Raw genomic sequence first — 25,688 nt, forward strand, 5'->3', positions numbered from 1 at the left:
GGAAACCTTCGGGTCAAGGCTGGCCTCCCCAGGCCCCAGGTCAGCCAAGCGGGGACAGAGACGTGCTCAAGGTGCAGATTTTCCATGACAGGCTCGAGTAAGGACGTCTGCAAGGAGGGTCCCTGCCGGCCCCCCTGCACATGGCCAGAGGAGGCCCTGGCTGAGCACTTTACAGGCTTCATCTCAGTTAATTCCCAGGATCTACGAGGCACATGCTGTGGTGCTCGCCATCATACAGAATGGGAAACTGAAGCTCCAGGACATGAAGTCCTGGTCCCAGGTGCCCTCGTCAGCAGGGGCTGGAGCTGCTGCCCCGGGTCTGCGGCTCCCCGCCCAGCAGGAGCCCTGTGCAGCCAGCCTGGCAGGAGGCCATGGTGGGAGGCTGGAGCCCTCACCCGCCCTGCCCACAGGGCCCAGCAGGTGGCAGCAGCGCCTCAGGATGTGAGGCGGCCCAGCCAGAGCAGCGGCCTGGCGGCAGCCTGGGGATGGGGACGGAGCTCCTGCTGTCCACCCCACACTCCCACCCGTCCACCCCCCTGGTCCAGGCCAGAACTGGACGCCGCCGGACGGAGGGAAGCACTCGCCCCACATCTGTCTGGCTCCCGTGCTTTCCCGACAGCAAGCCGCCAGGATGCCTAATTTCAGGCTCTGTGACAGCAACCACGGTATTTTCGGATGGGCGCTGGCCAGGGTCCCTGACTGCGGCCAGGCACATGGACGGCTGTTTGGCCCTCAGCCCGCAGCCAGCGGCCCCGCCCCACCCGGGCTGAGCCGTCCTCTCTCAGCCCCTGGACTCCCTGTGACAAGGGACGTGGCCGGCTCCCTGGTGCTGGGGGTCGCCTGCCCACCACACTCGGGCTCTCCAAGCCAGGGACCCCTTGGCTGCACTCAGGAAGGCCCAGGGCCTCGGAGGTCCTAGATCCTCGCAGACTCCAAGCCCCAGCTTCACACTGTCGTACCTGGCGACACAGTCACAGGCCTACGGTGTCTGTGCTGCTCAGCCTTCCCCATGAGAGGGGCCTCTCCAGGCTGCACACGCCGGAGCAGTGCCCACTGCCCTCCTGGCACGCACCTGGAGCCCGGCTGTGCTGCAAGGGACTGTTTTCTCCCAAAGGACTGGTTGGTCTTGGGGCAGAGGCCAGACAGCTCACTCAGCATTTACTGAGCAGCTACTGTGTGCCCATGCCTACTGTGTGCCAGATCCTGCCAGGTGCTGGGTCATACTGTATGCGGTGCTTACTGTGTGCCAGGTCCTACTGTGTGCAGTACCTACTGTGTGCCAGCATCTATCAGGTGCTGGGTCCAGTACTACCTGCTGGGAAGCTGGAGGAGCCAGCCCACTCCCCAGGTACTTCTCCACTGCCTCTTCTCAGAAAGCCCTCCACAGAATGCCTGGAACCAGTGCAGAAGATTCTCGGCACCGCTGGTGGTGATGAGACACCCCTGCACACCCACTGGGATGGCCAAACCAAACCAAACCACAAAACTGACCGCCCAAGTGTGGGCAAGCACGCAGGGCAGCGGGAACCTTCTGTGTTGCCAGAGGGACTGCAAAATGGGGCCACCACTCTGGAAAACAGCTTAGCAGTTTCTTATAAAATTAAACATACATTTCTTATATGACCCAGAGAAAAACGAAAATCTAAAGGAAATGAAAACTACATTCACGTGACAGCCAGGGCACAACGTTTACAGGGGCTTTTCTCGTCGTCGTCCAACTGGACTCAACCCGACGTCCCCAGCTGGGGAATATGAACAGTGTGGCTCACGGGCAAGGCGGAGCCTCGGAGTACCACTCCGCACCAAGGACACGCTCCACACACGGGCCCCACTGACTTCAGATGCGTGATGCTGCGTGAACGAGCCAGACCCAGAGGCTCCACAAGGTCGGTTCCACCTCATGACGCTCCAGAAAAGGCACAACACAGGAGACAGAACAGATCAGCGGCTGAAGTGGCTGGGGGGGGGGGGGGCGGGGCTGACCACAAATGCACGTTACAGAATTTGGGTGCTGGAGCTGTGCCATATCCTGCGTTTTTCAGAGCCTGTGGACTGTACTCCACGTTGGGCATGTAAATTACATGTGAATTATACCTTATGCGTGTAAATTACACATTGATGTTTGTAACTGGAGCAGGGGCGACAGGGCCTTGCTCTGAGGGGCCTAAGGCCTGTTGGTGGGCCAAGCTGGGCGTTCTGTGCCCAGGCCACGGGGTGGACCTCTCAGGGTGGGAGACAGGCCCCCACACCATGTGGCTTCTATCTGGGGGGTACCCCGGGGGAGGGGTGTCCTCTGGACATAGAGCCAGGCCTGGGAGGCACCAGGGAAACTGAGGCCCAGATCACCCCACCCCAACCCCCTCCCCAGAAGGGCCAGGACTTCATTTCTGGGCCTGTGGCTTCTATCCAAATGCCAACAGGTCACCGCAGGAGCCCAGTGTGGAGCAGCCGCCCCTCATCTGGCACAGCTCCCAGTCAGAGGCCGCGGCTGCAAGCCCAGAGCGTGGCCCAAGCCTGCCCGGGGCCCTGCCTCCCGTGTTCCTCCCTGCTGGCTGCCCTGGCAGCCTGCCCCTACTCCCTGCCTGCTCCTGCCAGCTCTGCCCACCTTGCAGGGGACCTGCCCGGGCTTCTGCTGATCCATGGGTGGGGGACGCAGCCTCTGGGGCACACTCGGCTCAGCCGCCCACCCACGGAGAACGCGCGTCAGCCCTCTCGGCTGCCCACCTGGGTTCATTTTCTCCACGCACCCACCACGTCTCGGGTCACGTGAGCTCTGCAGGGGGGCTGCTGGTGTGGGCAGGGCTCAAGCCGCCTGCTGAACAGTCCCTGCACAGGCGCAGCCCCTGGGGTTGAGCGTCACTCCCGTTTTGTCCACCTGAGAGGTCGGGTTTGGGTGCGCCCCAACCCAGGGGCACACCTCTGACCATGATCTTTTCCAACGATCCTCTTCAGGCCCCATGGCAACCTCACCCTGCACCAACCAGGCCCCAGGCCCTCCTCCACCTGGGATTCCCAGGAATTCTGGGTAAAATGGCCCAACAAGGCCAACGAGAGGAGGTCGGAGGCTGAGGGTCAGTGGGGAGGGCCTGGCCCGAGCAGGGGCACTATGCCGTCGGGAGTGAAAAGCCCCTGATGTCCGGCGCTCCAGGAGAGCGCACTGGGCCGTCGTCAGATCGCGGGCCTTTTGCAACAGCTGATGAGGTAGTGTTTCTGGGTGTGAACATGTGTGTCCACGTGCGAACTGCATCTGACCATGCACATCTAAGAGCACACGTGTGAACACATGCTCGAAAGTGCAGGTGTGAACACACACAGGACTTGGGGCTGCAAATGGCATGTGAACGTGTGTGAACGTGCACGTGAGCACGTGAGCACGTGAATGTGCATGTGTGGGCGTCTGAACACGCAGGCTTGTGCCTGGGCAGCATTGGCGGAGGGGACAGTGTCTGTATCCAAGGGCTGTCTGGGGACGGCTGACCCCTCCCCACATCGCCCAGCGCCTCGCACTAAGCCGGGGGCAGGGGGGCCTCTCCAAGGAGCACGTCTGGCCCCTTGACCCAGGGTGGGCTGGTGGGAGGGGCAGGGCTACTCAGGGCCTGGCTCATTTCAGGGGCTCCAGACCATGGTCAGGAACATCCGGCTCTTAGATGTCAAGTCCCCAATGTTCTGGTTACGTGTGATTGGGGCACCTCCCCACCCGCGTTCTCTCATCCATTCGTTTATTCATTCAACAACCAGCATGCACCCAGTAGCTGCCAGGAGGGTCTGCTGGGTGTGGGGTTGCAGCAGGGAGACAGAAGGCAGGGCTCTGACCCAAGGTGTCTGTTACTGGGGCACTGAGCTGGGTCCCCATTTTGTGCACAAGGAATCCAGGGCCCAGAGACACTGTCTGACCTCTGCAAGGTCACACAGCGGCCAGCAGGGAACTAGGGACCAATGCCCAGTCCCCAAGAGGGAGGCGGCTGACGGTAAGGCCAGGGGCCGGGCTGAGGGCTCCCTAGGGTCACATTACCCTCCTTAGGAGCCCCTGCAGCACCTAGCACAGGGTCTGCACCCACAGGAGGAGACCCCATGCTCACAAACGGGCTGGCCAGCTTCTGTAGAAAGTCTTCCGTCTACACCAGATGTGTGGATACCCCACTAGGCGCTGGGCAGAGCTGAGGAGGGGGCAACCCCTCAGGGGCCAGGTTAGCCCAAGAGCACCCTGCCCCACTCCACAGGCCCCAAACCCTGAGACCCAACCCCAACCTCTACATAGAAAACACTGCTGGGAAGCGGGACAGTCCTGAGCCCAGAGGGGAGCCTGCCCGGATCCACGGGGACAGATGGCCCCGAGCCCAGAGGGGAGCCCGCCCGGATCCACGGGGGACAGTCTTGACTCCCAGCCAAACCCCACAAACACCACCAGCCACCCCAGGGACACCTTGGGCCCACTGTGTACCCCACACCTTACGTCACTTAACACTCCCAACAACAACCCCATGCTGGGCACCCTGTCCTCCCCACTGCAGAGATGGGGAAACCAAGGCATGGGGGTGGGCTCTGTCACTCACTCAGGGAGCCCCTGGCCCCACCTGCCCTCTGAGGGCTCCGCTCACCCTGTGACATTTGGGACAAAGGCGGGACGGCCCTGCTTTGCACAGCCAGGCGTCTCAGGAGGGGGACCCCTAACCCACGGGAGGACAAGTGGGCAGAGAGGAGGCAGGGAGGGGCGTAAACCCACGGGCGGTATGGGGGTCTGGAGCCTCGGCAGGAAGTGCTGTGTCTGTCGGTGACTGGGGACGGCCCGGGCGGCCTGGCCCTCTGGACAACAGGGGGCATTGTCTGGCCGTGAAAGGCAGCCATTGAGGCTCTGGCTCAAGATAGGGACAGCGTGGGGAGGGAGCCAGGAGCAGCTGTACCCTGGGTCAGCCCCAGCGAGCAGGGCCTGGGGTGGGGCAGGTGGGAAGCGCGGCCCAGCCCCGGAGGCCCCGTTATTTCAGGGCGAGGGTGCAGGCGCGTCCCCCACACCTGTGACCTTGCCTGAGGGCGGTAGCGCAGATCGCAGGAGTGGGGCATGCCAGGCAGGCACCTGCTTGTCTGGGTCCACCTGGGGCCCAGGCCCTGCTGCCACGGCCTGGCCTGTGCCCTCTCTGCCACCAGGTCCTGCAAGACTCAGCTGCGTGGGTGCCAGGTCCCATCCGGACTGTCAGCGTGCGGGGACGCACATGTGCAGTGACCAAGCAGGGACCCAAGGCGGGCTCCAGACTCCCCAGGCCACGGGATCAGCACTGTGACCACAGTACAGCCATCAGAGCCAGCAGTTACCATGGGCAACTCCCATCCTGTCCACGGAGGTCCCACAACGTCCCCTCGGCCCCAGGATGCCGTCCAGAGCACGCTGCACGTGGCTGTGACTTCTCTCAGCCACCGGCAACCTCTGACGGTGTCCACATCTTGCCCTGCGTTCCACAGCCTTGGCCTCCGGAGCACTGGTCAGGTGTCCGTTCATTGTCCCTGGGGCTGGGGCTGTCCGACGTCTCCTCTTGACTAAGGTGAAGTTAAACCGTAGAGAGAGGTGGCTCTCAGTGCACGTGGTCAACACCCCTGGGTCATCTGAGAAGGCGTCTGCTGGGTCCCCCACAGGAAAGGTGCAGCTTCTCCTCTGTCCTCGTCAGCATCTTGGGAAGACACCTGGAGACCATGCAAATCCCGCCCTTCCAGCTCTGCCCTCCGACCCACCGCCCACCGGGGATCTTGTCCCCATCTGTTCCACTGGCGTGTCTGACCGATGGCGATCTTCCGTGTCCCTCATTTCTTCCACCTTCATTAGTTAGACTTCTGTAAGAAACAGCTGTCTCTTTTCCCCTCCCTTACTTATTAATTCAGTTCTTTATATGGGCACAGACTCGTAGATATGCTCTGTATTCTGTGGGTTAAAGTCCTATGGGGTCACTATTCGTTTTGTTGCTCAAACTGTCCAGCTTTGGTCCCAGGAGCTCCCAGACACCTGGCGGCAGGACTCTTCTTCCCAGGACGCCCTAAGTGCTGGTCTGAGGGCTGAGCAGGTGCTGGTGCTGGGTGGACAGGCCTCACTGGCAGGTCCACTCTAGACATTGCTGCGGTCTGGCGTCCAGTGGTAACCACCTGCCCCAACTCCCAACACCCCCAGGGGCTCCACAGCAAAGCTGACCACACAGGCTCCTCACACAGAATGCCACAGCCGGCCCTGCATGGCCCACAGCCCCGGCCCATTCCCGGCAGGTCGGGGCCGGGCGCCTGGCCAGGCCTCACCTCGATGACTGCATTTCCCCTTCCTCCTCGCACGGCGCCGCACAGCACCGGGACTTCTGCATTCGTGTGGCCGGTGGGTGTGTCATCCCCTCTGCGTGAGAAAGTGCTCTTGCGGCAAACGGGGAGCAGGAGGGAAGTGCCCTCGGGAATCCCCCGGTGCTCCTCACGGGCTGCGAGGAGCCCTCCGAGGAGGACCCACAGGGCTAGGGGCATGTCCCGGGGTGCCCAGCCCGGTCCTGCCGCATCTGTTTCACCTACCCTGCCAGCCCTGGACACGGGCTGGGGGAGTGGGGGGAGAGGGAAGCTGGGGTCTGCACCCCCTCCACCCAGCCATGTGCTGGGCAGGATGTGGGTCTGGGGCCCCCAGGCAGCCAGGCACTAGAGGCTGTGGGGGGCAGTGCCCTGGATCTCCCTGATGCTGCCCCACCTCCTGGGGCTGTCCCAGTCCCAATGGGAAGGGAGGGGAGGCCTCTGCTGCAAGCAGGTGAGATTTAGGGGATGTTCTGTCAGGACCCGCACACAGGACCACAGCTCAGGCTCCTCTGGGTCCCCAGGGGGGATGCCAGCAGCCAGGGCCCTCAGCCAGAGCACCAGGCACCTCTTCACATGAGGTGGCCTTGCCCCAAGGGTGGTGTGGTGAGGACCTCGCTGGAGGCAGGGGACGAGCCGATGGCCCCAGGGCCCTGTTCCTATGAATCTGAGGGCTGGGTTGGGAGGGATCACCAGTACGAATACTCAGGGCCTGGGGAGGCGGCGGGTTAGCACTCCAGAGGTGGGACGTGAGAGCTTCATGAAGGGCCTCCGCACTAGGGCTCCGTGGGAGCAGAAGAGGGGCTGGGGTCGCCTCCACGCCAGGGAGCCCTCCGAGGCCAGGACGAGGGGACCAGGCGCTCAGAGATAAGAGTCTGCACATGGAAAGGGCCGGAAGGCTCCAAACTGCCCCTTCCAGTGTGAGAGGCACTGCCACACTCAGATGCCACCTGGGGAGTAGGGCAGCGGGGTGAAGGAGGAGGAGGAGGACCCAGCGCAGAGCAGGGAGGGCCAGTCCAGGGCGCCAGCACTGCCTCCTCCAGCCAGTTCTCAGGACACTGTCCCCTCCAGGCTCTGGGGGGCCTTCCCCCAGCACGGGTGGTTCGCAGGTGCCTACACACCCATGGTCGCACCCCCGCTGCTCGGCAGCCCCTCTGAGAAGCCCCCCGAGTGCTCTTCTTGTGGTCATGGCCCCGGCCAGGCTCGCCTGCCCCCCCCCAGGCTGTTCCTGCATGTGGTGGCTGCGCCCCGGCCCTTTGTGAAGGGCCCGCACCCTGCTGCCCAGCCAACACGCGCCCACGGCATCCCCGAGGGGGCCGCACACGCATGCCTCCCACAGCCGTAGTCCAGGTGAGGTAGCGGAGGTGCCCGAGAGGAGGGGCTGGCCCTCCACAGACGGATGCGGCCTCCGCTCCTCCTACCAGCCCAAGAGGGTCTGACCCAGACGCAGCCGTCCGCACACCCGTGGGTTTCAAAGGCCACCCGCTCAGACCCTGCTAGTGTCCCTGAGAACTTCTGTCCTCCTGCAGGCCTCTCCCTGATGTCTCAAACACTCCCGAGGAACTGGGGACATCTCGTGAGAAGGGCAGCGGTGACATGTTAGCTGGAGGAAGCATCCTAATGGGAACGACGGCCGGGAGAGGGAGGGAGAGGTTTCCAGCTCCCGACGGTTGTCACCCCTCCCGAGACCTGCTGGCGCGGGGCAGAGGGAGAGGCCTGGTCCCAGCTGACCTGAGCACCTGGAACTGACACCCAAATATGCCTGAAAACCCCCACTCTCCAAACACCTGTAACAGCCAAGATCTGTTGGTTCTGCCACCCTGCATGCACCCCCACTTCCGGAACCTAGACCCCACTTTTTCTCGGGAAGATTGCTCCCAGTTCCAGAGGCAGGCACACATCACACCTCCCTGGTCATCGTGACTGGGTCCCATGCCCATCCTTGACCATCCCTGACACCTCTGTGAAAGTCACACTCGTACCTGAATGAGAAGAGATGGAAAATCCGGACCTGCTGGAGTAAAACTTCCACCAGGAGGGTTGGCACTAACCCAGGGAAGCAGAACCAGAGGTGGAAACACTGAAGCCAAGTCTTGGCAACACTGACTGAACCCCTAGATCAAGCTGTGCCTGAAGCCAGCCCAATTATGTGAGCCAATTCATTTTCTGTTTTCCTTATACCCAACTGAGTTAGATTTCTGTCGCTTACAACCAGAGCATCCTCTGGTGAAAGAAGAGATATAAAATTCCGTGATGTAGCTGTGTCAGCCCTGCCTGCACCCACCTCTGAAATGAGGTCACACGCTGTTGTTATAAATTGCTAAGACGTTTATGCCTGGGAGACAAAGGAATTCTGGGGTGAGCCTTCCCAGGGTTTCCAGAGCAAGCAGGCCGGGTTTCAGGCAGGCACAGAGCACAGGCATGTCCTGGGTGTTGAACAGGCAGATGCCCACATCCTCCCCCGCCCCCTCCCCCTCTCATTAGGGATCGTTAGGGATCATGAGGAGGGCAGGAAATGGCTGCCTGGGGTGGGCCGTAATTGAATCAAGGCCACACACCAGCCCTGAGCCCAGCGGGGGGCAGGGCACCCTGGAGGGGAGGACTAGGAAGGGACTGCTCCACAGGAGCGCTAGCTGCTCACAGAGCCCCGCCCGGCCTCACAGCCCATGAACTCGGGACCAGTTACATGCTCTGAGCCACCCGGTGTGGAGGGGACAGTGGGGTCACTCGGATTGACTCTGGAGCCACCTCTCATCTGATCACCCCTGGCTGGTTTTCCTCACGCTCAGAACAGGCATCGCTCCTGGCAGCAAACGTCCACGGTGCTGACAGGGCCACCGGGTGGCCTGGCCCATCCCTGGCTTTGGTGCTGTGCCCTCTCACCCCTATCCGGGACCAAGGCCTGTCCACATCCCTCCCACCAGGACCCTCACCCGCAGGCCCCCCCCAGAGCAGAGGCACGGCTCCCTCATGGCCTGTAGGCCCCAGCTGCAGCCTTGTGGGTTCCCCGTGCACACCGCACACGGTCAGAACTCGGCTGTGAATGGCCACGGGGACTCTGAGCACCAGGTCACCCAGCTGAATGTCAGGAGGCCAAAGGACCGGACACGGGTTCAGACCAATTAGCCAATCATCCAGGTTCCTAATGATTCTGCCAGCTCTGGGCGGAGGGGGAGACAGAGACAGACAGAGACAGAGGCAGAGGCAGAGATGGAGAGGGACAGAAACAGAGACAGAGACAGAGAGAGGGCGGAACACAGAGCCGCCCACAGCCCGCCCGTCTCCGGCTGGCCGCCCTTACCTGCAGAGTAGGGCTCCTGCTTCTCAAGGTGGGTGAACTCCTGCCGTTCGTACTTGGCCCGTATCCACTGCTCCCGCAGGAGTCTGGGGAGAGAGGGGAGAGTAAGCCTGGACCCTGGGATGCCACTCGCGCCGGGAAACGCTCCCCAGGCCTGAATGCGGGGCCACAGGAGGCTCCTGGCGCCCCTGTGGGCACGAGGCCCTGGAAGACCTGCCAGTCAGGAGGGAGGGCCATGAACACTGTCCCCCTACCTCACAGGAGGAGGCCAGGAAGGGCTGCCAGCTTTGATTTTTAAAATCATTTGCTACTCAGTTTTACCACTCAATACCTCCCCTTTATAAAACTGAGATATAATGACACACCATAAATTCACCCATTTAAAGTGTTCAATTCGGTGGTTCATGGTATATTCACAAGGTTGTGCAGCCATCACTACTACCCAGTTCCAGAACATTTCATCACCCCAAACAGAAACCCATACCCGTTAGCAGTCACTCCTCCTACCCCCCCTGCCCCTCGAACCATGAATCTACTTCCTGGCTCTGGGAAGTAGATGTCCTGCCCCTTCTGGACATTTCACGTAAACGGAACTGTGCCTGTGTGGCCTTAATTTACAACTGGCTTCCTTCACCGGCAGGTGCCCCAGGTCAGCACGTCACGGCGTGTTACCGCGCTGCATCCTATCCCACCGCCTGCCTCCCTTCAGTCTGATTATTAGGATTTAGAGAAGAAAAAGGCCAGAACCCAGCCCCCGCCCCCAGTGAGGCGACAGGGGCACAGCGTCTGTCCCCAGGGAGCACCCCAGTCCCTCTCCCACGCCTGGAGGCCCTGCCTGCGCCTGGCCTCTGTGAGGCCGACCCTCATCAGGGAAGCCGTGGTCAGGGTGCAGCAGGTCAGCGGTCTCGAGAGGGCAACAGCAGGGACGGCCAGGCCGGTGGAGGAGGGGCGGCCCTGACACCACAGCCCTCCCGGCCCCTCCACCAGTGGGCAGCACACACCTCCGACCGCTCCCGCCCACCTCCCGACTCGGGCGAGGCCCCGTTCCTCCTTCCTCCAGGCCCCGCAGGACAGCGAATCCAGCTCGGCTTCCCCTCCACGGCCCTAGGCCGCCCCCCAGGGTCTGTCCTCCCCAGGCAGCCGGAAGGACACAAGGCAACTGTGCCCTCAGCTCAAAGCCCTCCATCGCCCCCACTCAGTTCTTCCAGAGCAGACAAGACCCTCTGTAACCCCTAGTGGCCCTGACCTCATCTCCACCCCCCAGCTCAGCACGCCTCCTCCTCTCCATTCCTCCCACTCAGCCCCCTGCCCACGTATGCCCCCCAGCAGCCCCTACACCTCCTCATCTCCAAGCTTTGCTTTAGTGTCCATGAGGAGGGCTTCCATGACCTTGGCCTTGACACCCAACCCCACCTCCCAGACCCCTCACAGAACCTGTTCTGCAGCATTCCCATTCCACACTCTTGAACAGGCCCCACGACTCACTAATTATCCAGTTTATGGGGTTTATGATCTGTGTCCACCTCTAGCATGTAAGTTCCCCGAGCGCACAGTCACCATCTTTCTTCTTCTTCTGATGCTTCCCTCTGGCGGGGCCAGGGTGGACAGACCGACCCAGATTCCCAAACATCCTAGGGATGTTGGACCTGGGGTCCTCCAAGGCTGTCCCTCCTAGGTCCTCATCACCTTCTCACCTCACCTCAGCCTGTCACCCCTTGGGGACAGGCCATGGGGGATGAGCAGATGCACCTGGACCCCTCTTCGCCTCTCCCGGCCTAAGTGGACCAGACCGGAGCCCCCATCTTCTCCTCTGGGAGATGGCCTCCTGTCACTACCTTGTAGGGTGGCTCTGAGAAACAGGGACGGCTACTGTCAGGATCCCCGGAGGCCAGGAAGCTGCCCCTGACCGTCCCCTGGCTGGGCGTCCCCTGCAGGGGTCAGGAAGAAACTGTTGGACGGAGACTCAGGAAGAACTGCAGGCTCCGAGGGGAGGCCCCTGGCCCCCTCTGAGGTCACGCATATCTCCTCACGCTCAGCTGCTGTGCCAAGACCCCTGTCCCCAGAAGACACCACGCTTGCATTTCTGCTTCTGACCCACGTAAATTTAAACTGGTGTCACTGCAGAAATGGCACTACACCTTGGAGGAGGCCGTCCCTCTCTAGATGACACACAACCCAGGCGCGCGGCAGAGGGTGGGCACGGCCTCAGCATGGGTCCTCAGGCTCCGGGCTCTTCTATTTCTGGTCACTTACATGGAACAGAACAGGAGACCTCTGGCTTCACGCTGGGCCCATGCAGTCAGCCACAAAGCTGGGGCCCAAATCCAGGTCTGTTGGAATCGATCTGCCCTCTCGCTGCAGCCTCGCACCCTCAGTTGTGACTCTGGGGACCCTCGCTCCGTGGGTGTGCATGAGAGTCCTGGGGCTGCCATAACAAATCACCCCAAACTGGGCATCTTAAAACAACAGAGATCTCATCTCCCAGGGGTCTGGAGTCCCAAAGGCTACACCCAAGTGTTGCAGGGCTGGTTCCTTCTGGAGAATCTGAGGGACAGTCTGGTCCAGGCCTCCTCCAGCTTCCCTTTTTTTTTTTTTTTAAATGGAATTTTTTTTTGTGAGGAAGATCAGCCCTGAGCTGACATCCATGCCAATCTTCCTCTTTTTGCTGAGGAAGACCAGCCCTGAGCTAACATCTATTGCCAATCCTCCTCCTTTTTTTTCCCCTTTTCTCCCCAAAGCCCCAGTAGATAGTTGTATGTCATAGTTGCACATCCTTCTAGTTGCTGTACGTGGGACGCCGCCTCAGCATGGCTGGACAAGCGGTGCATCAGTGCGCGCCCGGGATCCGAACCCAGGCTGCCAGTAGTGGAGTGCGCACACTTAACTGCTAAGCCGCACACTTAACTGCTAAGCCACGGGGCCGGCCGCCTCCTCCAGCTTCTGATGGCTGCTGGCTTCCCGGGCTCATGGCCATACCACTCCAATCTCTGCCTCATCATTGCGTGGCTTCTCTGTGCGTCCATCTCAGTCTCTCTCTCCTGTTTCTTACGAGGACAGCTGCCATTGGAGTTTGTTCCCACCCTAAACCCAGGATGATCTCATTCAAGATCCTTCACTCGGTTTCATCTGCAAGGACCCCATTTCCAAATAAGGTCCCTTCACCGGTCCTGGGGTTAGTACTTGACCTGTCTTTTGAGGGACACCACTCCACCCCCTATAGGGGGCTAGCTGTATGACCCTGGGGAATCAGCCCCGACCCCTGCACCCCGGTTTGTCGTCTGTAATACGGGGATAATGTACCTGGCCTCTCAGAGCCATGGGGAGGACCAGCGTCACACGTATGAGCCAGGAGCCTGGTGTCTCCATGTGACGTGGACATCAAGGAAGTTAACGGCCATCCTGTGGCCTCATCCACACCCCACCAGGCAGGAAACCCACAAGGGCTGGGGCCACTGCCTTGGCACAGACGCTGGCCCCCATGGCTCACACCCACACAAAAGGGCCTCCCTGGGCCTGGCACGGAGGCTTCCAGAAGCATCAGCAGGAGGAAGCACTGGGAACAGGCACTAGGAGGGAGTCCCCACTCTGCTCGGCAGAGCTATTCCAAACCACTCGTCACCACAGAGTCTCAGTGCCAGCCTATCACCAGAGGCCCTGAGACCACCAGGGTGGTCTGGTCCTGCCATGGCATGCAGCCCCAACCTCCTGAGGCCTTGCATCAGGGAAGCACCCACAGAGGTGCCCATGACACGCCCAGCCCTGTGACAAGGGGGCAGCCACACTGCCACACAGCCTGGTGGATGAGCGTGGCCGTGGAGTACAGGGGACACAGGGAGGGGACGGCTGTCTACACACGAGGAAAGAGGACCCACCCTGTAACGGCTGGATCTGGGACTCCCAGCCTCTGGGGCAGTAAGGCCCTGAACTTCTGTGGCTTCAGCCCCGGGCTGTGGCGCTTTGTCACCGCAGCCCCAGGAAGCTAGCACAGACCCTTTTCGGGGGGACACTCCCTCTGCCGGGGCCCTGGGGAAACTTCTCCCGGGACCTGTGGAGAGGGCACCCACAGGCCCACAGCTGCCGGGAAGCAGTGGGGTACTCACTGCATGTCCCCAGCCTCAGGGGCCCCAGGCCCCTCCTGCCTGGTCACACAGGAAGCAGGGAGGGGCTGTTTCCATCAGAAGCAAAACTGAGAGCAGCCAGATATGACTTTCTTTCCCCAATGTCAGGACCGAAACCCAAGGGTGCAGGGTGACACAGGAAGAGAGCCTGGGTCCTGGCCTCTCTGAGTCACGCCTGCCGCTAAAAATGACCCTCTGAGCACCCGCACACTTCCTTATTCCAGCTCACTGTGGGCTCGGGCTTCAGAAGGGGTGCAGGGGGGACCAACGCATCCCAGGAACCCACCCTGGGCCAGGCTCGGCACAATGGCACCTCACCCCATCCTCACGACACCCTGCAGCAACGGCATCCTCCCCACCTTACAGCCGGGGAAACTGAGGCCTCTGGGCCTCTGCCTTTCTGGGGGCTGCTACAGTGCCAGTCCTGCAAGGAGCCCTGTTCAAAGTGTGCAAATCGGGGAGCTGCACCCCACAGTCTACATCACAAGGGCTCAGATATCACCTCCTACCACTCCACAGAACTCTACAGTCTACATAGGGGTTCCATCACACCTCCTACTGTTCCACGGCACTCTACAGTCTACACAGCGGCTCCATCGCACCTCCTACTGCTCCACGGCACTCTACAGTCTACACAGGGGCTCCATCACACCTCCTACCGCTCCACGGCACTCTACAGTCTACACAGTGACTCCATCGCACCTCCTACCGCTCCACAGCACTCTACAGTCTACACAGGGGCTCCATCGCACCTCCTACCGCTCCATGGCACTCTAAAGTCTACCCCCAGGGACTCTCAAACCACACCTCCTACTGCTCCACAGCACTCTACAGTCTACACAGTGGCTCCATCACACCTCCTACTGCTCCACAGCACTCTACAGTCTACACAGTGGCTCCATCACACCTCCTACTGATCCACGGCACTCTACAGTCTACACAGGGACTCTCAAGCCATACCTCCTACTGCTCCACGGCACTCTACAGTCTACACAGGGGCTCCATTACAGCTCCACGGCACTCTACAGTCTACACAGGGGCTCCATCACACCTCCTACTGCTCCATGGCACTCTACAGTCTACACAGGGGCTCCATTGCACATCCTACCTCTCCATGGCACTCTACAGTCTACACAGGGACTCTCAAACCACACCTCCTACCGCTCCAAGGCACTCTACAGTCCACACAGGCATTCATACCCCATCTCTATCATCATTGCACAGTGCTCCACAGTGAGCCAGGCATGTCACCCCCATATCTCCCTGGTCTCACGGGTGCCTGGTTGAGTCTCACTATTGATACCAGCCCGGCGAGGAGCTTCTCCAGACCCCACCCCTCTTGGCATCCACGCCCTCCCGGCCTCCTGGCCTGGGCCAACCCGAGTGCCTACTATGCATGGGGGCAGGTGCAAGCCTGGCTCCTGAGAACCTTGACCCGGTGGAGGGTCAGGTGGGCAGGGCCTGCCTGGGGGTCAGAGCATGCTTCCTCCTGGGACACCCGGTCACCCAGGGAGGCCCTGACCATACAGTCCCTGCACAGGGCAGGGAGCATCTCCATGAGCACTTCACAGGGATCAGGATGCAGAGGGAAGTGCCCAGTGTCCCGGCAAGGACAGGGGCCTGTGGGCCAGTCTCTCCCCCCTCACAGCTCACACAGGTGGGAGATGTGGGGCACTCATGCAAATGACCCAGAGCATCCTGTCCCAGAAATAGCTGCTTCACACCAGATGGCCAGGCAGAGCCTGGAGGGCCCACTTCCCTGGGAGCCCCAGAGAAGGCCAGGGAGTCTCAGGATGTGACAAGGCTCCTGAGCCAGGTGGGTCCCCAGGCCCACCATAAGGGGTGAAGGAGTGGAGGTGGCACGTAGGAGGGTGAGGCCATCGAGGGAGCTGCCGGCCTAGAGTCTCCCCATCTGTGAGGTGGGGATCTGAACTGGCCCCTCCCTGGCTCAGTGCGGCTCACGGAGAAAATGCAGCCAAGCCCCTCATGGGATCCCGGCCCATGGTGAGCCGCAGTCCTAGGAATAGAGAGGCCGGGAAAGCAGTGGAACCCCTGGTCCTGGAACCCCCGCCCTTCTCCCTGCAACAACCCAGACCCGGCCCTGACTGAGCGGAGGCACCTGCTTAGGGCAGTGAGAAGCCCTCCCTCCCCCTTCAACACAGAATTAGGACACACCAGCGCGGCTCCCAGCCCGCCCACGGGGTGCCCAGTTTACAAAGAGAGTCGGAGAAGACTAGCGCTGAGCAAACAGGAGACAGGGTGCTGCGGGTGGGAGGGGCCGGAATCCAGCACGACGGGGAGCGCAGCGCCTGGCGATGGTCTAGCACGCAGCCGGCCTGGGAGGCAGGCGGGCCGGGTCCTTACCCTCCTTGCCAAGAAAAAGAAAGTTCTGGAGGGCGAGCAACTTGTCTCCACACAGGCAGCTACAAGTAGGTCTCCCACTGGCCCGCGGGAGAATGGGATTCCTGGAAGGCCCAGGTTCTGGTCCCAGAGGACAGTTGGGCTCTGGGAGGACAGAGGGCCCTGGGCGTCCTGGGGGGAGTGCCCAGGGCTGGGCCAGTGAGGCTGGGAGGGAGGCTGGTTCAGGAGGTTTAGAAGTCCGGGCAGAGAAGGAGGGAGCCAGTGAGCCATGATCAGGAGCCCCTTCACGGAAGGATCAGGAGACGGCCCCTGGGGACACTGAGGCTCAGAGAGGTTAGTGACTGATGTGAGGTCGCCCAAGCCAGCACTCCTGAAGGCGGGGGCCACATGGGAGAGGGGCCACGTGGGAGAGGGGCCCTGGCCATTTCCCACGGCCACACTCACCCTGCTGAGCCACGGTGGGCCACATGTAACAGCAGCCTCTCAGCATCCTCCTCCCAGACTGCCTAGGGGTGCCGACGAGGACCCTTGAAACCTACACTGAGACCCCCAGTGCCCCTAGAACCCAAGCGGCCAGAGCTACTAATTGCAAAATGTCAGTCCCCACCCTCCCTGCAGCCACTGGCCACCACGCCAGGAACCAAAACCCAGAGGGAGGAGAGCAGAGATGGAGCTACACGCCCGCGTGGCCCTTGCCCGCTCCTGGGACTTGGTAGCCCTCCCCTCCTCCCGCCCCCGCCACCCTGTGGGTCCTCGTGGACCCGTCTCCAGATCCCCGGCTGGGCAGAGGCCAGGGCCCAGCGCTGTTCACCAGCAACCCTGACAAAACTCCTTTGTCACTTACTGACAGTCGGAGGACGTGGGCCGATAGTAGAAGGATGGCACTTTGGACTCGTACGTGGCTCTCGCAGCATTGTTCCCATGGGAGGCCATGAACTGCAAGAGAGAGGACCAGGTCAGAGCACCTAGATGCCAGGGGGCAGGGCCAGGACGACCCCAGGGCCCTTAGGGCTCGGCCACGGCTGGATGGCACCTCCCACCCCCTTGTGTCCTGGGGAAATGTTCGAGTGAGCCAGGAGGGCCGGGACCTACACTTCCCTGCAGGTGAAGGGGCCCTGGAGAGGGAGGCAGGGAGGAGAGCCCCCTCTGGAGGATGGTGTTGGAGCTCTCTCCGTTGCAGTCCCCAGGCCTGCCCCACATCGGCACCCCAGCTGGAGAGCTGCTCCCTCAGCCCAGACGCCCCACCTCAGCCTCACGAAGGCCTGGCTCATTCGCTCATTTGACCAATATTTAGCGAGCAGCTAATGTGCGCCGGGCATAGGCAGGGCCCTGGAGACAGGCTGGAGAGCAAGAGACCCAGACCCGGCCCAGATGAAGCTCATGCTACTCTAAGGCAGAAGGACTGCCGAGACCAGAGCATGACGACAATGTGTAAACAGTGCTAGAAGGAGAGACACGGGGTGTGCACAGGAGTGGGGGTAATGGGAAAGGCTCTCGGGGAGGCAACATGCAAGGGTGTCCCTGCACAGCATGTGCAAAGGCCCTGAGGCTGAAGGGAGCCGCCTCCGGTCTGGCTGGGTGTGGGGAGCAGAGAAGGAGGGGCCCCGAGGAAGCTGGAGGAGAGGGGGTTCCTGTGTTCTAATCCTGCGGCTTTTCCAGTCCCCCGAGAGAAACCCCTCCCTCTAAAGTCACTGCACTCTCAGGACCATCAGTTCGTGAACACGGAAGACCAAGAGATAACTGGAAAAAGTCACAAGACGTTTCAGCAAAAGGCTAGTGCTGAATTAGAATCCTGAAATCAATCGCTTTTCTATATAAAACATCAATCTGCTGGCAGATATCATGAAGTAAAGACCCATTTACGGCAGCAATGAGGCAAAATACCTAAGAATGAGCTAAATGAGAAATGGTGAAAGTTTCTACGAAGAAAAAAGCTGCGTGCTTCTGTGGGACACAGAGGAAACCTCGAACCAAGACACCACCATTCTGGGGTAGGAGAGAGACAGGCTGCCTCCCTAGGTTGATCTATATGTTTTTTGCAATTCTCAAAAAAAAAAAAAAAAACCACAGGAAGAGAATTTTTTAAAGCTAGCAATGATTCTAAGGTTCATTTTAAAATTAAGAAGCAAAAATATCCTAGAAAATTCTGAAAATGAAGACTCCTCCTACCAGATAGTACGCCCTGTTAAAATGCTGCTGTAAAGACAATAGGTACTGACCAGAGAGCCTGACTCAGTGGGAGGCTAAGAGGTCCAGAAATAGATCCAACAGGACCGAGTATCCAACATGGGATTCGACAGATGAATTCAGGGTCAGTGACAGCTGCATCTCTCACCGACGGGGAAACGATCGTCAGTGGCTGATCAGCAGGGGGAGGGAGAATGGGGGCGTGGACACAGCTTTCACACATTAAAGATCTGATTTCCAAAGTTAGACAGTAAAAGTAGCAGATAAAAATCTTGAGATTGTCAACGAATAAGAGGCAAAAACTGCAATAGAAGCAAAAAGTTTATTTGGGGTGAGAGAACTGCAATTCAGGAGCACGGATTCAGGTGGAAACCCTGACAGTGTCCTTCAAAGGCAAAGCAGGGGGGTGGTGTTACAGAGAATTCTCACTGAGCTGGGGGCAGAGAGCGAGTCCTGGGTAAACACAGATTGACTATTGATTCCATCTTCACAAAGTCCACGATCCTCAGTCTTGTGATCAGGACCTGGGTCTTCCACTGACCCTTGAACAAGTGCTGGTAGAACAATGGCCTCTGTGGCCCCATCCAAGGTTCAAGACAGCGAGGCTGTTTCTCTGGAAAGGCACTCCAACTCCATTTAAAATGGCTCCACTGTAGTCAGTTTTTTTTTTTTTTTTTTGTGAGGAAGACTAGCCCTGAGCTAACATTTGATGCCAATCCTCCCCTTTTTTCTTGAGGAAGACTGGCCCTGAGCTAACATCCGTGCCCACCTTCCTCTACTTTATATGGGATGCCGTCACAGCATGGCTTACCAAGCGGTGCATCGGTGCACACCCGGGATCCGAACCTGCGAACCCCAGGCCGCCGAAGCAGAGTGCATGCACTTAACCCACTTGCGCCACCGGGCTGGCCCCAACTGTAGTCAGTTTTGACAGAATAATCTTAAAAATGATTTTGGGAAAATATAGGAGGAAATATTCGTGACTTTGGATTAGGAAATGGTTTCTTAGATCTGACACCGAAAGCACAAGCCACAAAAGTAAAAAAAAGAATAAATGGGACTTCATCAAAATTTAAAATTTTATGCTTCAAAGGACATCATCGAGAAAGTGAAAAGATGTCATGAACCTCAAAAATATTATGCTAAATGAAAGAAGCCAGACACAAAAAGCCACATGGTATAGGATCCCATTCATATGAGATGTCCAGGCCCATCCAGAGACAAAATGCAGACTGGGGGCTGGGGGAGAGGGTCAGGGGGAGGGGGGCTGGGAGCGACTGCTAATGGGACGGGGTCTCCTTTGAGGTGATGAAAATATTTTGGAGCTAGACAGAGCTGATGGTTGCACAACATCATGAATGTGCTAAATGCCGCTGGATTGTTCACTTTAAAATGATGAATTTTACGTGAATTTCACCTCAGTAATAAAAAAATTACATAGATAGCTCCCTAAGAATATAAATTGCACTTTTTGCATTTTTAACATATTGTTTAAAAAATAAAGTTAAAAGACAACCCACAGAACGAGAAAAACTATTTGCAAATACTATATCTGATAAGGGACTTGTGTCCTGAATATATAAAGAACTCTTACTCAATAATAAAGACTCCTAACTCAATAATAAAAAGACAATCTATTTTGAAAATGGGCAAAGGATGTGAATGAACATTTCTCCAAAGAAGACATACAAATGAACAAGAAGCACATGAAAAGATGCTCAACATCATCAGCCATCGGGGAAAAATCAATTAAAACCACGAAATACCACCTCATACCGTTAGGGCGGCTAAAACCAGACAGACAGTGATAGGGTCAGGAGGATGTGGAAAAGTTGGAATCCTCCTATATTGCTGGTGGGGACGTGCAGCTGTCTGGGAAAACAGCTCCTCCAATGTTCAACACAGAGTTACCATAAGACCCAGCAATTCCACTCCATTCCAACAGAAATGAAAACGTATGCCCGCGCGGAAACTCACACACGGATGTTCACAGCAACAGTGTTCATAATAGCTGAAAAAATGAGACAACCCAAATGTGCACAACTGAACTCAAATGTTCGACAACATGTGCATATCCACACGATGGAGTATGACTCAGCCACGAAAAGGAATGACATGCTGACTCCTGCTGCGTCGTGGACGAACCTTGAATACACGATGCTCGGTGAGGAGGAGAGGCACAGGCACATTTAGTTCTACTGACGTGAAACGTCCAGAATCAGCAAACCCACAGAGACAGAAAGCAGACCTTCCCACTTCCAGCGGGGCGGGGCGGCGGCAGTGGTAAATGGGTGTGGGTTTATTTTGAGATATGAAAATATTCTGAAATGAGACAGTGGTGATGGCTGCACAGCCATGTGAATTCACTAAACTACCAAACTGTGCGCTCTAAAAGGGTGAGCTGTTTGGTGTGTGAATTATATCTCAATAAAGCTGTTATGAGTAAAAATAATCCTAGGGTATAGCAGGCCTATCTAAGTAGGCAATAAACGCTAAACCACAAAAGAAAAGGTTGATAAATTTGACTACATCAAAGTAACAAAGTTTCCATTGCAAAAACCACCATGAGCAAAGGCAAAAGTCGAATAACCTAGAAAAAACATCTTCCACTGCTCTCTCGAAGGGTTACATTCCCCAATCTGTAAGAACCCTGGGGAACCACAAACGACTAACAACGCAGCACAAGGCGGCCCAGGGTGAGAAGAGAACTTCACAGATAACAAAACCAACGATTCTAAAACATATCACATGACATTGGATAAGAAATGCCAAACGAAGACCCCACGGGACACAGGTTTCCACCTCTCCATTGGCAAAGGAAGAATGCGGGGTAGGCCCGAGTTTGGTAGGGATGCGGGCCAACGCCCTCACTCATGGCGGGAGGCACAGAAGCAGCTGTGATGGCAAGTTTGACAGAATCTCTCAAAAATGACAGTGACGTCACCTTTGACTGTGCACTGCCACCTCTAGGAGGTTAGGCCTCCGGTAACTCCCACTTGTAAAGACGATGCATCTATGAGACTGCTCACTGGCCCGGTGGTCACCGTGGGAAAAGACGAGGCCCACCGTGTCCATCCAGAGAGACCAGTACACAGGGGTCACTGGGCGGCCAGAGGAGGACAGGCGGCTCTCACCTACGGCCTGAAGCGCACATGCCTGTTAACGCAGGGAGCATCTCGGGGACACACACGAACCGTGACCCTGTGCACACGTGACCAGATTATCAAAATCCATGGACGACAGGGAGACAGCCCAGGTGTCCATCGACAGAAGAGTAGACAAACCAAACTTGGCCCCTCCATGTGCTGGAACTTTCCTCGGCCTTTATGAAAAGGAAGGACGCACTGACACACGCTACAACATGGATGAGCATTGAAAACGTGCTCAGCGAAGGAAGTCAGACACAGAAGAGCATGGGGCATGGGACCCGTTCATGTGAAATGTCCACGAGAGGCAGATCTACAGACAGCAAGTAGACGAGTGGCTGCTTAGGCCTGGGGAGTGGGGTGGGAGCTAAAGGGCACAGGTTTCTCTCCGGGGTGGTGGAAATGTTCTAAAACTGACTGTGGTGGCAGCTGCACAACTCTGGGAAGACATTAAAAACTGTTGAATTGTACACTTCAAATGGGGGAATTGTACGACATGTGAATTATACCTCAATAAAGCTGATTTAAAAAAGATGTTCTGGAAGAATATAAAGTTCAGGGAAAAACTGAAAAGACACAAAAAGAAAGGAAAAAATGAGAGAGCCCCTCGTGCCCGGTGCCTGGCCCCAGGGAGCTCCCTGCTGCTGGAGAGCCTCCTGGCCGGGCCCACAGATTCCCTGGCAACCACCAGCCCAGGAAGGAGGACCGAGGGAGGGGGGGCACGCGGAGTCCCTTCTGTATAGATTCAGAGCCAGAAGGCAGGGAGAGACCCAGCCTCTCCCTGGGGGCAGGGTCCAGCACCCTGTGGGCCAGGCCCTCATGCCTCTCTGAGACCACCCTTTGTTTTAACTTCTCTAGCAGAGGTGTGGACAACACGAAGGAAATGAAGCACCCCCCCCGCCTCTCCCCCCCTCCTCTCCCCGCCCTCAGCACCAGCACCCAGTCTCTGCAGACCTTCTCAGGAGCATTCGCAGGTAGAAACGAGAGGTTTCCTAGCAGGAGGCATGTCTGGGTCTCCGCTCCCCTCCTTCCTTACACTGCATGACACCACGCGCATCACTCTGACCTGGGCCCCCAGAACCCACCCACAGCGGCATCACGGCGGCCTTCCCCTTCTCTGTCTGACCCGTCGAGTTTAGGATGTTTTCAACTACACAACAGGCAATGTTCGGTGTGCACAGGATGGCCTTGTTAGATGCAGATTCTGACTCGACAGGTAAGCCTGGGTGGGCCTGGGACTCTGCCTTTCTAACAAGCTCCCAGGGGAGGCCAATGCCACCAAGATTACACTGAGAGCAGCAAACTGATGCCTTTCAGGTGGGGAGAGTGCACCCTGGGCCACCAACCTTTATCCCCACAGCAGCCCCGGTTCAAGCCGTACCTTCTCTCACTGGACAGCCACTGTGCCCCCTGACGCCCTTCACCCTGCGGTTGAATCCGAGCAGCCAGGGGCCTCCCTCCTCGGCTCCCCGCCCATCTCCCTACTGCCTCCCTCGGGGGTCAGGCCCCACCTGCTCCGCTCCCACCCCTCTGCCCTCTTGCACCCCAGCTAGGCAGTGTCCACAGCCACGTCCCTCTATCTGGAACTTTCCTCCAAGCCCATGCCCATTCCCTCTCCACTTCATTTGGGCTGTGGGGCCCTGCCTGCCATCCTAGCCTGAGTCACCACCTCCTGCCCAGGACGAGTTGCCTGTATGTCTGCTCCCCACCCAGCCCCTCCCTAAGGCCTTCTCCAGGGGCCAGCAACCTCGCCAGCTCTCCCACAGCAACTGCACAATAAACATAGGTCAGGCGGATGGATGGATGAATGGCTGGGTGGATGGATGGATGGATGGTGGATGGGTGGATGGATGGCGCGTGGATGGGTGGGTGAGTGGGATTGATGGGTGGTGGGTGGATGGATGGATGGATGGGTGAATGGGTGGGTGGGTGGAAGGGTGGACGGATGGATGGATAGGTGGATGGATGGTGGATGGATGGATGGTGGGTGGATAGGTGGGTGGAAGGTAGATGGATGGACAGGTGGGTGGATAGATGGCTGGATGGATGGTGGATGGATAGGTGGATGCATGGGTGGAGGGTGGGTGGGTGGGTGGATGGATGGAGGGTGGGTGGGTGGGTGGTGGATGGGTGGATGGATGTTGGGTGGATGAATGGATGGATGGATGTTGGGTGGATGGGTGGATGAAAGGCAGATGGATGGATAGATGGATGGATAGATGGCTGGCTGGATGATGGATGGATGAATGGCTGGGTGGGTGGGTGAAGTTGTGGAGCGGTAGGTGGATGGTGGATGGATGGATAGATATGTGGATTGGTGGACGGATGGATAGATAGGTGGATGGATGGAAGGTGGATGGATGGAAGTTGGGTGGACGGATGGAGAAATCATGAATGGATGGATGGATGGGTGGTTGGGTGGATGAGTGGATGGATGGTTAGATAGGTGGGTGGGATGGAGGGATGGATATGGATGATTGGGGGGTTGAGTGGATAGATAGATGGGTGGATGGATGGATGGACAGATGGGTGATTAGGTGTTTGGGTGGACGGATGGGTGGGTGAGCGGGATGGATGGTGGATGGATGGATGGGTGGGTGAGTGGGGTGGATGGATGATTGGGTAGATAGGTGGAAGGATGGGTGGATATATGGATGGATGAATGGATGGACGGATGGATGGGTGGATGGGTGCATGGATGGATATGGGTGATTGGGTGGTTGAGGGGGTGGATGGATGGATGGATGGTGGATGGATGGATGGGTGGGTGAGTGGGATGGATGGATGATTGGGTAGATAGGTGGATGGATGGGTGGATATGTGGATGGATGAATGGATGGATGGATGGATGGGTGGATGGGTGCATGGATGGATATGGATGATTGGGTGGTTGAGTGGGTGGATGGATGGATGGATGGTGGGTGGATGGATGGATGGTGGATGGATAGATGGATGAATCATGGATGGATGGATGGATGGATGGATGGATGGATGGATGGGTGGTTGGGTGGATGAGTGGATGGATGGTTAGATAGGTGGGTGGGATGGATGGATGGATATGGATGATTGGGTGGTTGAGTGGATAGATGGATGGGTGGATGGATGGATAGATGGATGGGTGGTTAGGTGGTTGGGTGGATGGATGGATGGATGGGTGGATGGATGGGTGGGTGAGTGGGATGAATGATGGATGGATGGATGGATGGATGGATGGTGGATGGATGGATGGTGGATGGATAGATGGGTGGGTGAGTGGGATGGATAGATGGTGAGTGGATGGATGGATGGATGAAGGATGGGTGGATGGGTGGATGGAGGGGTAGGTGCGTGGATGGATGGATGGTGGATGCAAGGTGGATGGACGGACAGGTAGGTGTATGGGTAGATGGAAGGACGGATGGATGGTGGGTAGGTGGATGGATGGATGGATGGATGCATAGATAGGTGGATGGATGGTGGATGGATGTGTGGATGGATGGATGGGTGGGTGGGTGGGTGGGTGAATGGTGGATGGGTGGTGGATGGATAGATAGATAGGTGGGTGGATGGATGGATGGTGGGTGGATAGGTGGATGTTGGGTAGAGGTGTGGATGGATGGTGGATGGATGGATGGGTGGATGGATGGATAGATGGAGGGGTGGTTGGGTGGCTGGTGGGTGTAATGATGTATGTATGGATGGATGGATGGATAGTTAGGTGAGTGGGTGGGTGGGTGGAGGTGTGGGTGGGTGGATGGGTGGGTGGAGGGGTGGATGAGTGGGTGGAGGGGTGGATAAGTGGGTGGGTGGATGGATAGATAGGTAGATAGGTGGATGGGTGGATGGATGGATGGGTGGGTGAGTGTGACTGAGTGAGTGGCTTGACTTTTGTTACCCTCTGTGGCTCCCCTGAAAACAAGAGGGCCTATCCTACTGCACAGCAGCTCTGTGTGGTGTTCCCTGAGTACCAAGTGTCCCAGTTATTGGGATTAGGGACCAAAGCCCCAGGAGCTGCCTGTGGGGGACGGGCAGTCCCTCTGGTGATCCTTCACTCGCTCATTCCCTCTGCAGCTGTACCAAGAGGGAGGCAAGGAAGGAGGCAGCCCAGGGACAGACGCAGAGGGTGGGGGCAGCTGCATAGGAGGGGCCAAGGTCTAGCCGGCCCCTGGGCCTCCCAATGCTCCTGGCCCTCCCCCGCCACTTCAGGTTCCAGCCAGCCGGAACCCCCTTGGAGCAGCATCGACCCTTCAGCGGCCTCAGCTGCAGCCTAGGGTACCAGGGATGACTGCCCAGGTC

General features: G+C 58.2%; 1 protein-coding gene across 7 annotated transcripts in view; it reads right to left on the reverse strand.

Moving 5' to 3' along the window:
- ADAP1 (ArfGAP with dual PH domains 1) overlaps window positions 1-25,688 on the reverse strand; it is a 73,506-nt gene that overhangs the window by 15,100 nt on the left and 32,718 nt on the right. For 4 of the 7 annotated variants that reach the window (XM_087417442.1, XM_087417440.1, XM_087417436.1 and 1 more), the window contains exons 3-4: window positions 16,925-17,016; window positions 9,605-9,687 (exon numbers count right to left, since the gene is read on the reverse strand). In XM_087417442.1, coding sequence (XP_087273568.1) covers window positions 9,605-9,687; window positions 16,925-17,013 — 172 coding nt within the window. In that variant the 5' untranslated portion in view covers window positions 17,014-17,016. Of the gene's footprint in view, window positions 1-9,604; window positions 9,688-11,854; window positions 12,114-16,924; window positions 17,017-17,172; window positions 17,273-18,299; window positions 18,368-25,688 lie in introns of those variants that run through there. The other 3 variants (XM_087417441.1, XM_087417437.1, XM_087417439.1) reach the window with 3 other exon arrangements.

The sequence above is a fragment of the Ceratotherium simum genome, chromosome 26 (genome assembly GCF_057802395.1).
Source record: "Ceratotherium simum simum isolate JZ-2026a chromosome 26, ASM5780239v1, whole genome shotgun sequence".
Classification (NCBI taxonomy): domain Eukaryota; kingdom Metazoa; phylum Chordata; class Mammalia; order Perissodactyla; family Rhinocerotidae; genus Ceratotherium; species Ceratotherium simum.